Source organism: Thamnophis sirtalis, unplaced genomic scaffold (genome assembly GCF_051295495.1).
Source record: "Thamnophis sirtalis isolate CommonGarterSnake01/CBP01778 unplaced genomic scaffold, rThaSir2_p1.2 scaffold_10, whole genome shotgun sequence".
In the NCBI taxonomy this organism is placed as follows: domain Eukaryota; kingdom Metazoa; phylum Chordata; class Lepidosauria; order Squamata; family Natricidae; genus Thamnophis; species Thamnophis sirtalis.
In genome coordinates, this window is record NW_028261390.1 from 46,790,503 (window position 1) to 46,804,339 (window position 13,837).

General features: G+C 45.0%; 1 protein-coding gene across 1 annotated transcript in view; it reads left to right on the forward strand.

Annotated features, from left to right (window-relative positions):
• The first annotated feature begins 4,893 nt into the window (after positions 1–4,893).
• Positions 4,894–13,837, forward strand: part of ENPP6 (ectonucleotide pyrophosphatase/phosphodiesterase 6) — a 44,196-nt gene continuing 35,252 nt past the window's right edge. Inside the window, exons 1-2 of the mRNA XM_014061988.2 lie at positions 4,894–5,005; positions 13,034–13,327. Of these exons, the coding sequence (XP_013917463.2) occupies positions 13,093–13,327 (235 nt within the window). The 5' untranslated portion in view covers positions 4,894–5,005; positions 13,034–13,092. The remainder of the gene's footprint in view (positions 5,006–13,033; positions 13,328–13,837) is intronic.

Sequence of the window (13,837 nt, forward strand, 5' to 3'; positions counted from 1 at the left end):
TTAGTGTATATTTTTTCCTCTTGAGCAACTCCATAACTCACCCCATATTATCCAAGAAGCCCCCAAACTCCCCATAGAGGTTTGGAGGGAGAGCAGAAATGTCTTCGGGGAGGAATACAAAGAAGACCACTTTTCTCACTTCACCTAATTTAATCTCCTGGAAACATTCACCATATACACTATTTGGAAGAGCTATTTCCAGGTATATCTTCCAAGGATTATTACAGTTACATCTAGAAATACAATGTTATCCTCACTTTCACTTACCACTGGAACCAAGCAGAGCCAAAAATAGAACCAAAAATAGAATGATGAGTCTGGGAACTAGTCCAAGATATTAAAAGTGTCTCTGTAAATAATCTGTGGAATGCACAGTCATTTCTGGCTTATTTAAAACAAATGTTTCCTTCTCTATTTTTAATAAACATTTGTCCTTTAATTAGAAAGAATGAACAATTTAAAAGGTCAGTGTCACTATTAGCAGAACCTAAAAGTCAGAGTTGAATTATTCTTACCTTTGCTTACGTCACATACAGTATTCCTATGTGTGCCTAGATAGATATCTTTAGTTAGTAACTGCAACTGTGTCAGATGAACAGAGTAGCCTTTTTTACTAAAATAGGAACACTCAACGCAGATTGAGGGAAAGGCTTCAAGCTTTCTTTGCCTCCTTCCCTGGCCTTCATTGTCTCTTAAAACTCTCTATATCATTGAGGATCTTGGAAAATCTGGCTGCTCGCCATTTTGTCTCTGGATACAGAAGAGCCGTTGATGGAAAGAAATTTAAGAATGAATCATGCTCATTCAATCCAAGGATTGTTGTTTTTTCTTTGCTACAGCAACCATGACAAGATTCATTTATTAAACAGTGACTGGGATGTCAGCCAAGCACCCAGTTAGAGGAGAGGAAACAACAAAGATGTTGGCATTTAAAAAAAACAATCCAAGGAAGATCTATATTTAAAATGGTGTGTAATTTCTATAGTACACCCTTAAAAGAAACCTTACTTTTATTTATATTTCCTGTAAGAGGATTCATATGAGACACATAGAGTGAAATTGATCATTACTACCTGAGCGACTTGGCTGTTGGGTGATAAGAGATAGAACAAGGATTGTCACTCAAGCTTTCAGGGAATGACTTGTATAAAAATATCTATGGAAAAGGAGAACTGAGAAAAATATTTTTCTTGTAAATTCAGGTTCCCCCAATCACAGAATAGAAATCAGGAAGTCAGGAGTGTTCAACGCTGGCAACTTTAAGAATTGCGGATTTCAACTCCCAGAATGCCCAGCCCCATGGCTTTCTGGGGAATTCTGGGAGTTGAAGTCCATAGGTCTTAAAGTCGCCAAGGTTGAATAGCTCTGCGGTTTTCATGATGTTCATTTATCTCATCTGTGCTCACATCTGAGCAGCTTAAAGTCATCTTTAGCTATTCCGGTTTAAAACTAATATTTTCTGCTAAGACAATTTCCCCCTAGTTATGATTATGAATATGATTCATTTACCATAGATATGATTGATTTCATCATACAGTGATGGGAATCCTATGAGGTGAATAAGCAAGTGAAAATAAGAGCAGAGAGATCTTGCGAAGGTTTTAAATGCAAAGACTCCTCACTAAGCCTTTTTACTAGGCTTTTCACTTTCACTTTGAATAGTCACTAATGTTGCTACATAAGGACTGGAATCACTGTGTAGACTGGTGCATGTTTATCTAATTACAATTTCTGTGCAGCAGTAGGGCAAGTAGAAGAGATGAAAGTCTTGAAGCTTAGTTTATTAGCATTAGAGATTTGCACAGAAACTCCATTCCCCTTTTAGAATCAAAGGGAAAAATATTTTATTTCTGAAAGGATTTGAATTAAAGCTACTAAATTTGGACAATCAGTAGATGGTATTTTTTCTGTATCTATTTTCTGACAGATAGTAGAAATTAGGATCTTTGCAACTTAGACCTGGCAGTCTTAACTTATACATACCTCTGAGATGGTTTGAAAGAAACCCAAAAATATGTTTAAAGAATACTGACACCTAGTGGATGCACATCACTCAGACATCCTAGCTTTTGACAAAAGGTAGCCAATTATGCAGTAGATTTCTCCAACTTGGTGTCCAGTCCTGGTTTAGTTGGTGATTAACTTACAATAACCAAACACCATAATTTGAGTAGGAAAAATATAAAGAATAATATGTTTCTTGGAAGTAAGACACTCATAGTGTTGCTAGTTCTTATGATCCAAATTATACAACTGGATTGTTTCTTGATAAAAGTGACTGCAATGGAAAATGATGCAATTGGTACTCTTGAGAATAAAATCAGAATTAGTGGATGGAAAATGCAGGGACCAGATGGCAGCTAACAATTTGGAGAAATGTTTCATTGGAAATAATATCACAGTTGTAATGGAGGTCTTTAACTACATTGACATAAACTGGACAGGGGTGGGTTCCAGCAGGCACTACTGCTGGTTCACTCATGGGTGAGCTGCATGCACATGCTTGATGCACGCTATGCATACATGCACAGTGCAATAAAAATTGTTCTGCGCATGCACAGAAGCAAAAATATATAGCACTGCCCAGAGAACCAGTTCGGGGGCATGGCAGGCCTGGGTCGTTGCCAGTTCCAGCGACCCAGGACTCCAAACCACTACCAATTCAGCCAAACCGGTCCAAATCGGGTAGGAACCCACCACTGAAATTGGGAGACAAACTCTGCATCAGAGTTTGGGAGATTGAACAGATTCCTGACCAACCCACCTGACAATTTTGTCATCCAAAAAGTAAAGGAGAAAACTAGAGTTACAGCTATATTGGACCTACCTTAATTCTTACTAACAGAGAAGAAGTGATAGAGGGGGTTGAAGTTACCAGAACGATAGGGGAGAGTGACCATATCAGGGGTGGGTTTCAACCGGTTCGCGGCGGTCCCTGCGAACCGGTTGGTCAGCGAACCCGGAAGTAAGTAACTTCCGGGAACGGCGAAGGGCCCACCCGCCCGCCTGCGCTCCTTACCCGGTTTTAACGAGTTCTGCGCTTCCACGCATGCGCAGGACGCATACAGCGCCTGCACGATCCTCCAGGAGCAGCTGGAGCATCGCACAGACACTAGTATGCATGCGTGCATCGCGCGTGTGCACGAGGACGCCGCCGGCCCCGTTCCAACCGAACCGGTTGGAACGGGGCGAGAAACCCACCCCTGGACCATATCATATTGAAATTCAATATAATAGAAACACAAACAATAGAATATAATCAAACCAATGTTTTAGACTTTAAAAAAGCTGATTTTAACAAATTTAGAGAGATCTTGGGGATGAGTCCATGGATGAAAATCTTATTATTATTTTAAATATGTTTTATTGATGCATTTTTCCTTTAAAAACGTATTTTTTCATTGCAAATGGAAAAGGCCGCTTACTTTCTGAGGACATAGAAGAGGAAAAAGGAGAGACCTACCTGATATAATGACAGAATTGAATTGCTTGCCATTTCTGTTTGTATCTACTTATGTCTATTAACCAGGTTAATTGGGACCTTAATTTAGTAAAATACATCACAATAATCTCCTAACTCCCAACCCACTTCTGAACCCCTATTTTAAACAAAGAAAAGAACACACTATTCTCTTCCAATTTCCCAGCAGCATCACAATCTTATAATTTTTATAATCCACCAAATGAATCCAAAAATTAATCCAGTAGTAGCATGAAATACTTCTTTGAAAATAATTATTTTCCTTTCTTCTTCTTCTCTCAGTTGGAAGTATCTATAATCCACAAGGCCTATTAATACCCCAGGACGTTGCAACTTTCCGTTCACTGTTCAAAGTTCTTAGTAGTAAATATTTGTAATCCACAAGGCCCACCAATTCTCCAAGACTGTATAAATCTCAGTTCGCTGTTGAGTATATTTATAATCCCAAAGTGTTACACTCCCATGGTTTGGAGTATCCACTCAGACCAAGCACCAAAAAAGGGAGGAAACATATATAGGGTGGTGGTGTGGCCCAGCAGAATCCGGTTGAGTTGCTGATGGACTCGGATAGTGAGGAACCATATGAGTCGGCTATGGAAGGTGTGGAGGATCAGGGCCAGATTTAGATGAAAAGAGGCCCTAGGCTATTCCATTTATGAGGCCCTTTCACCTCCCATTTTTAAGTTTGTAAATTACATGAGAGACAATAAAATACATCATTACTGTGATATATATCAATATATCAATATATATAGCTGGCCTCCCGATGGAGGGCGGCTCTGCTCTGCGGCAAAGGCAGCGAGGCCAGCCGCCTCCCCTGCTGTGCTCAGCTGCCTGGCTCGGCCCCCTCGCCCTCACCTGCCTGGCCGTTGGTGGGCTCCGCGTCGACAGGGCAGCTACTGGGAGCGGCCACGCCTCTCGCCCGACCGCCGGTGCCGGGAACGTGGGCGGGCTCCCCAACTGCCGCAGCGCTGGAACGATCTTAACCAATACATTTTTATATTTGTTTATTAGTCATATGCATAGAATTTCTCCTTATTTTCAGTTCAGTGTTTTAGTGTTCACTGTTTTTAGAATAGTGTAATTTTAATTTTTCTAACAATTTGAATGTAGGGCCCTCTTGATCTTGAGGTCCTAGGCTGAAGCCTAGTTAGCCTATAGGAAAATCCGGCCCTGTGGGGGATCCTGTGCAGGGTTCAGACTCAGAGCAGGGACCAGGGAGGCTGATTGGCCACCAGGAGGCACTTGAGGCATGGAGCAGTGCTAGATTGAGAAGGGGTGAGAAACGGAAGCAGCAACTCCCTAGGCAGTCTCACAGAAAATGATTAGGCCCAGGTGGTTGTTGATTGGCCCCTCCCAAGAGAGATTATAGGTGAGGCGTTGGGAGGGGACATTAGCAGGAAACCATTCGAATTAGTAGAGAATAAAATCTATCCGTGTATTTTAGCCGTGTCTGTTCGTTTGGGACTCTCTGCGTTGCTTCGTTTGGATTATCTCGGTTGAAGCAGAGCTACTGTATTGAACGTGAGTTGCCTGGGCCCTCAGCCAAAGGATTATCTCAGTAATTGAGCAGTGGCAAAAGCCAAGCCTGTGTTCTAGTGTATTCACAGGCTGGAGGGTTGGTGGGCAGGGCAAGCGGCAGATGGGCAGGTGGGAGTGGGGCCAGCCAGAGGCAGTATTTGCCAGTTCGGCAAACCAGTTAAAATTTCCACTACCAGTTCACCTAAACCAGTCCAAACCGGCTGAATACCACATCTGCTTGACTCCCTCCTTTCTGTGGTAGCCCCCCAAATATTGGAACATTGCTATCATGTCTCCCCTGATGCTTCTCTTCTAGACTAGCCGTGCCCAGGTCCTGTAATGGTTCTTCATAACTTTTAATCTCCAGACCCCTTATCATTCTGGTTGCTCTTCTCTGCACTTTTTCTAGAGTCTCAACATCTTTTTTATAGTGTGGTGACCAAAACTGGATGAAATATTCTAGGTGTGGTATTAGTACCTCACTTGATCTTGATTGTATCCCTCTATTAATGCAATTTAGGATTGTATTGGCTTTTTTTGACTGCTGCTGCACACTGCTGATTCATATTTAACTGCTTTTTCCACTCTCCAAGATCCCTCTTACAGTTACTGCTATTAAGCCTGGTTTCACCCAGTTTATATGTGTACTTTTGGATTTTCTTGCCTAAGTGTAAGTTCTAGTGGACAAACACTTAAATATGAGCTAGTGGTGTGTGGCGGTAGTCAAAAAAGTCAATGGAACATTCTTTTAATTATTTAATAGAGGAATAGACTGAAAAGTTGACAAGCTTAACTTTGCTTGATTTATTACATATGTAAACATGTACTGTGTGTGGGGATGCTGTAGATCACTTGAAACTTTCAAACTTTGTGACCCCCTAAAATGTTAAATGAATTTGTATGACAACTTACAATTGCAGAAAATTAAACCTTTTCATTGAGATAAGCCAAAAAGCAATCAAATTTAAAATGAGTTAAAGAGCACCTGCAACATCAAATATCTGTCCACCAGCTATGAGTAAGGTGACCAGATTTTCAGGTTGGTAAAGAGGGACACCATTGACCCGGGGGGGGGGGGGCTTGATTAAAAAAATTATATTTTGTCAAACATGACCCCAGGACACTGAAACCATCATAAATACGAATCTGTTGCCAAACATCAAAAATTTGATCACGTGACCATGAGGATGCTGCAACAGTCGCTAAGTGTGAAAATGGTCGCTAAGTGTGAAAATGGTCATCAGACACTTTTTTCAATGCCATTGTAACTTTGGTCACTAAATGAACTGTTTGAAAGTTAAGGCTAGCTTGCATTATAATGCCTTATGCTAGCTTACATTTTCAAGAGAGAGAAGCTAAACTCCTTGTTAGAATTGAAATAGAAATGAATAGAGTAGAGTAAAATAGAATAGAATAGTTTATTAGCCAAGTGTGATTGGACACACAAGGAATTTGTCTTTGGTGAATATGCTCTCAGTGTACAGAAAGAAAAATAAAATAGTAAGATAGTGGGATCCTTGCTGCACCTAGCCTTCACTAATCCTCTCACTTTCATAAAAATCAGTAAAAATCACTCATGCTTTTTTATTTCTATTTATTATTTTGCTATGGCCACATATGAATATATATGCACATTCCAAACAGATTTTCTTACTAAACAGCCACCATTCTCATCCATAGGCCACTAAATGCCTCACCAACCTTTTCTGTATTCTTTCATTTCCTTCCATCCATTTTATTTATTTAACACAGAGTAGATTAGGCTGTCAGCCTTAGTCATTCTTCTAACATGACAACAATTCTTACCAACAAGGACGGTATTGGCACATTTTAGCTAATGCAACCTAAACATAACCAAAGCCTGTTTCATTTCAAGTATGCTAACTTTATTCTATGCCTTCCCACGCATTACATGGCTTGAACGTTCGCGGATCACCACCAAATTGCACAGGTGGTTGTTCTACCAGATCAGGGGTGGGTTTCTCGCCCCGTTCCAACCGGATCGTTTGGAACGAGGCCTGCGGCGTCCTCGCGCACGCAGCGGCGCGCGCGTGCACGCACGCGGCGTCCTCGCGCACGCACGCGGTGCACGTGTGCACGCACGCGGCATGCGCATGCGTATTAGCGTCTGCGCGATGCTCCAGCTGCTCCTGGAGGATCGCGCAGGCGTTCTGCGCATGCGTGGAAAGCGCGAAATTCAAAAAAACCGGGTAAGGAGCGGCGCGGGTGTGCGGGCGCGCGCGGGCGCGGGGGGGGGCTTCGCCGTTCCCGGAAGTTACTTACTTCTGGGTTCGGCGACCAACCGGATCGCAGGGACCGGTGCGAACCGGTTGAAACCCAGCCCTGTACCAGATGGACATCCTTACTTTTTCTCGAAAACGGGAGAGAGGCTGCCTTTCCTAGTCTAGCCCCGTAACAACAACCCTATGAGGTAGGCTGGGTTAAAAAAAAGCGAGTGTCGGGGAATTCTGCGACTGCATCACCTCTTCGCTGCTCTCGCTTCCCAGGGAGCTCCCTTTCCTCTCACCGAGCAGCCCGTTCTCGGAACAAAACGGAGAGGCTCAGAGGCGGATACGCCTGGCAGTCGGTGGGGACGGTGCTGAGAGGGGCGTGCGCTGGGAAAGGGAGGTCCGCCTCTGAGCCTCTCCGCGCAGTCACCCCCGTCACGCCCCCCACCCCAAAAACAAACCACCAGCGCTCCTCCCGCTCCCCCACTCCCCAGGCCTGCAGTGCCTTTTCTTCCCGTTCGGCTCCAAGCCACCGTCACGGACCTCTTTTGGCTCCGCTCTAGGCACCAGCCGCCGCGCCGCCGTCCTCCCCTCCATCATTCCCCCTCCTCCCAGAGCACCACCGGAAACATGCCAACCTCAATACAGATGCAAAGGCGTCACATCGCTGCTACCCATGTTCATGAGGCGCCGGGCATTGCAGGTCGCAGAGGAATCCAGCAGACAGACGGGAGACTTGGGGAGGGGGGAAGGAAGAGATCCCGTCCAGGGTAAAAAGAGGGAAAAGCGGAGAGCCTACCCTGGACGGGATCTCTTCCTCCCTCTCCCCCCCCGGTCTCCCGTCTGTCTGCTGGATTCCTCTGCGACCTGCGATGCCCGTCTGGGTTGGCTTCCTTGGACACAGCTGCCACCCCCACCCCCACCTTCCCTCCGACCAACTGTCAGTTTATTCTTCCTGCACGTGAAAGCGCTTTAGTCAGTGGAGTGTGTGCTGGGAGGAATCTCTCTTCTCCTCCCTGCACGGACCCCATGGTGCCTGCATCAGAGCTCGGGCGGGATTCAGGTGAAGGAAAGGACTTTTCTTTTGCCGGCATCAGAGCTCGGGCGAGCAAAAGCAAGTATTTTAATCAGTGGGCTACGCACAGGGACGAATATATCCCCTCCTCCCTGCACGCATCCACTGAATAAAGTGCTTCCTCTGGCCCGCCTGATCTCTGCTGCGGGCGAAAGGGAGCTGGGAGGACAGGAGATTCCTCCCTGCATGTGAAAGCGCTTTAGTCAGTGGAGTTCATGCTGGGAGGAATCTCTCTTCTCCTCCCTGCACGGACCCCACGGACCCCAATTCCACTTATGGCCTCAGGTCTATTTACCAGTTAGAGGGTCTGGAATTGATCGTTGCCAGTTGGGGGGCGCAGAGGAACCCAGCAGACAGATGGGAGACCGGGGGAGGGGGGAAGGAAGAGATCCCATCCAGGGTAAAAAGAGGGAAAAGCGGAGAGCCTACCCTGGACGGGATCTCTTCCTCCCCCACCCCCCGGTCTCCCGTCTGTCTGCTGGGTTCCTCTGCGCCCTGCGATGCCCGTCTGGGTTGGCTTCCTTGGACACTCAGCCTCCACCCCCACCTTCCCTCCGACCAACTGTCAGTTTATTCTTCGCTACAAACAAAACACGGGGAAGCCGGCATCGAGTTTTCGGTGACTCCGAGGTGCGCTAACTGAAATGCGGTCTTCCTTCAGTCTCTGCTTGGAGCCTCTGGGATGATCGTTGGTGGGTGGGTGGGGGAAGCGAGGGCGCAGCTGAGCCGGGGAGGCAGAGATGAGAAGTGAGGGCTAAATGCAAAGCGCGCCGAAGAGAGCAAGCGAAGCATCCCCAAAGCGAAGGACGGGCGGGAAGCGCTTGGCCAGTATGTGAGAAGACAGGCTGGAAGTGGCTGCGGAAGGGAAAAGAGGCGGCCACGGGTATCGGTTCTCCTTGCGGTAGATAAGGGAGGTTCGTAGCAAGGGTCCGCCGCCAGGTAGGCTTGGGCGGAGCGAAGGCCTCAGGTCGGGGGAGCGAGAATTGGCGGGGAGGAAACAGAGATGGCCGAGCCTGTGGAAAGCACCAGGGAGAAAAGAGATCCCGTCCAGGGTAGGCTCTCCGCTTTTCCCTCTTTTTACCCTGGACGGGATCTCTTCCTTCCCCCCCCCCCGGTCTCCCGTCTGTCTGCTGAGTTCCTCTGTGCCCTGCGATGCCTGGCGCCTCGTGAACATGGGTGGTGGCGATGTGACGCCTTTGCAGGTGCCTCAGTTTCCCCTGATCGTGGGCGGATCTCAATTGATGAGGAACTCAATAATCCTGGCACATAAAGCTTTTTTCCCCCCTCAGAAACTGAAGCTCGTTTAAAGAAAAAGGGAAGGGCGGGCAGCTTCACGTGAGTGAGTAACTCCGGCGGTGGGAATCGGGAGGCTTCGGGTGGGCGGCGGCACTTCCCTTGCAAACGGGGATCAGCGCACTCGCTGCCTGCCCCTCCCCCGGGAGGAGCTCTGCAGCAGGACAGACGAATGGAGGGGGAGATCACCCCTTCCTCCTCCGAGCCCCCAAACCCCGTCTTCCCTGGCCTGCATCCCTGCGCCCAGGCTCCTTTGGGTTTGGGGCTAATCCGAATGGGTGGAGCGGGGGATCCCCGGGGCGGAGGCCTCCCGGTGCAACGGTCTTCCGCAGCTCTGGAGCTAACCTTTGCCTTCCCCACCCAGGATTGCAAGGCTGGAGGCCTCGGCAGCAGCCACCCCCACCCCCATCCAGCCAACCCTCGCCCGTACCATGAGTTTACCGGCCAGGTATCCATTGAGCTGGAGGGCAGGCACCATGGCTTCCTTGCGGCTAGTCTCGCTGCTTTCCCCGGGCTCGGCTCCGTTTCCTCCCCGCCCATTCTCGCTCCCCCGACTGAGGCCTTCGCCCCGCCCCCGCGGACTCCAGCCAATCAGTGAGCTGGCTGGGATGGAAAATTTTAAGCACCCTCGTGCGTGCTTAAAGTTTTCCATCCCAGCCAGCTCACTGATTGGCTGGACTCCAGGCCAATCAGTGAGCGGCAGGCTGGGCTGGCTTAGATTTTTAGTGTAGATAGAATAGATTGGGGAACGGAACGAGCGAGCTAGCGGCAGCTGATGATGGGCGGGGGAGCCAGCGAGCGCTGAAATAAAGCAGGGTTTTTTGAGAAGCGGGTGGGACGCGGGAAAAACGATGAAAAATCGTGCCTGTCCCGCCAAATGCGGGACGTCTGGTCACCCTAGCTATGAGTCTACCAGATTTTTGAAGCAGGAACAACAAGTAATTCATTTTAACATAAAGATCCTGGACAGCACATTTTGGTCCTAAGAAGCATGAAGGAAGTAAACATTTAACCATCAACTCATAAATCTTTTGCCTGAGCTAAGCAAAGGATGAAAAGCAAAGACATGCATTAATGAATGTGCAATTTGCTGCACGTTAAATAGGCAGGATCCTTGATATAGTTAATTCAATAATTATGTAATTTCCTAATTAATTGTGATAAGATGCAAATCTGTCTGCAACTATAAGAGCTAAGATCTTGAGGAAGTTGTGTGTTACTTATTTCTCAGCTGCTCTGTTATTAGGACATGAAGCCTGGTTTGTCTGAGATAACTATGGTTAACTATAGTTAACTATATAACTGTATAACTATAGTTAACTATACAACTGTATAACTATAGATAACTGAGTTAACTATACAAGAAGAATGTATGTATGTTTCTAAATGCCTTCAAATGTCACTGACAACTAGACACTGGCAGACAAACAGCATACTAGGCTTGAGTACTTCTTCTTGTATAGTTAACTGCTTCTTGAATTAAGACAAACTGTCCCGGCTATTTTTCTCTTTCTGTACAGGGTTGGAGAAGGTTAGGTTAGGGAAGAAATTCAGGAGGAAGAGTCCGGTCCATGATCGCAGATACAGCTCAGCTTCTGAAGAAGCTAAGGAGTAAGATGGGCAAAACCTGCTGCCTAATCTGCTATACTCCTACAGCAGCTTATTTGGGTGCAATGGAATTAGGGCGACTTTATTCTGCACTATCATGAGCGCAAGTCCCAATGCATCAAGTGTGGCAACTGATCAGAGCACTCTATATTGCAATTTGTAATGAAGTTCTGCCCTTCCTTATCCCTAGTGAGCTCTGTTTTAAGATCTATGCTATTGAAATATGTGAAATTCCCAGAGAGTGTAGTTTTAATACGTTACCCATTTACATGGGCCTAGTTAAGTGAGGAAAACATGCCAACATGGGCTGATCTCAGAAAATTAAGGAAGGCCGGTCTTTGTTAGCATTTGCATGGAAGACTACAAAGGGCGGTGGGCTAGATTGAGAAGTAAAATAAAAATTAATATGAAGGAGGACAAGTTGAGTGGGCTCCCGAGTAGATCAGTTTTGAATGTCGGTGATAAATAAATAAAAACTTTATAATTAATTAATTAGACATTTAAAAAATGTAGGAGTGAACTTTGAGTTGAAACATTGAAGAAACAGCTTGGCCTGGAGTTTGGACTGATCTGTGGCAATCAGATCTGACACAAACATGCTGCTCTTGAATCAAAGTCTTTTCCAGTATACCAGGAGTTCAGAGTCCACTTTGTCTTAATGGCACCTTCATTTTTATGTGGACTGTATTTATGTCCAACTGTATGTGGAAAAGTTACCTTCATGATGGACTAGTGCAGTGTTTCTCAACCGTGGCAACTTGAAGATGTCTGGTCTTCAACTCCCAGAATTCCCCAGCCAGCGAATGCTGGCTGGGGAATTCTGGGAGTTGAAGTCCAGACATCTTCAAGTTGCCAAGGTTGAGAAACACTGGACTAGTGTTTATGGCAACCTAAGCTAGTTCAGATAAACTGTCTCATCAATGAAACATTCTACAAGGAGCTATTTTGATCTTTACACCACTTGTTTTTATGTATAACGTACATGACCTTGTGTTTACCCTCTATGTTTTATAATATTTTTTCTGTTATTTTAAAAGCAATAAGATTATTTTAAAAATTTCCAGGGGACCTCCATGGTCCCCTCCTTCACTATAACATTTATATACATAGTGCTATGATTGCACTAGTGAAACTGAATCAATGACTTTTACTGTTGACATATTATATGGTTTGGATTTTGTTAACGTTTTTTTCCTCCACAAAAGCCATTCAGCCTGAAAAGAAAAAGATTGCAGTTTACCAGTCAATAAAGCATTTTAGAAATGGTTTGTAAACACAAGAAATCACTAGGATAAAAATAAATCCTATACATTGATCCATTAGTAAACAAATCTCTTCATAAAATTACAAATATATGATCTTAATAAATACATTCAAAATGCATTTAAAAATCTAATCACCCTTCAGGTTAAAATTATAGTCAGTTGCTGATTGTAAAGCTAAGACTTACCCCTGATTACATTTTGAAATTTATTCACTGCTCTGAAACCTGACATCTAGGAAGACAAGACTCTGTATTAATGCTTTTAAAAAAACTCTTTGTATGGTAGGGAAGCAGCTTGAATCAGAAGTCATGCAGCTTGTCCCTGTGGCTCACTCTTTTTTCTTACTTCTTTTGTTCTATAATTAGTATTCACTACTGGAGTGCAAGCAACCATAGTAGCAAAGTTCAAAGCCTTTTGGAAACTAGGCTGTAACTTGGAAAGTCTGGCAAGTTCAATTCGTGCTGCTGTACCTTTAAATTCTGAGATAAATCCAGAGAACTGTGAGGTCCAGCCCTTGGTGGGGGGAAAACAAAAACTACAGATGGTTTTTTTTTTTTTTCAGAGCAACTACATAAGGACTGAGAGCACAAAGAAGATTCTGGCAAGCCTCCATCCAGCAACATGGGAACGCATGTTGTGTGTCTCCTGCTAGTCCTTACCCTGGTACGCTCATCTCTTGCACAACCAAAGCTCCTACTGTTTTTGCTTGATGGGTTTCGACATGATTATATCTCTGAGGAAGCACTAGAGACTTTGCCTGGCTTCAGAGAGATTGTCAGCAGGGGAGTGAAAGTGGATTACCTAACCCCGGACTTTCCCAGTCTTTCTTATCCAAACTATTACACCCTGATGACTGGTGAGTACCTTCTTAAACTTTCTTGCCACCAGCCTGAAGTGTCTCAGCTCAGATTTCCATAACTCTGCCTGCAGAAGTCAATGCAGACAAAAGTTTCTGAGGTGATGAACATTTATCTTAGCAAAGGTTACTGAACTTTGTTAAACAAACAGTACAAAGTAAATCTGCTTGATACTTAAGAAAGCAACCTTTTGTACAAATGCTATCCCACCGATTGTTTAGAATTTATCATTTCAATTTCAAAACCCTCAAGGTGAAAATACCCACTCAAATTTATTTTAAAAGTGCCGATTCCAGTTAATTATTTGTATTTGTTTAAAATTTAAAATTCAAGCCAATGTCCCATCAACAACTCTGAGATGTTTAGAAGGATTCAAAAGATGAGTTAATTGCACTACCAAGTGCCGATTAGACTTGTCCTATCAGGAAAAGAGAATTCCTGGAATTATTCAAAGCAATTAAACAGTTGTAGAATGCAGGATGTTTTTCTAATTTAGCATAGAAATATAA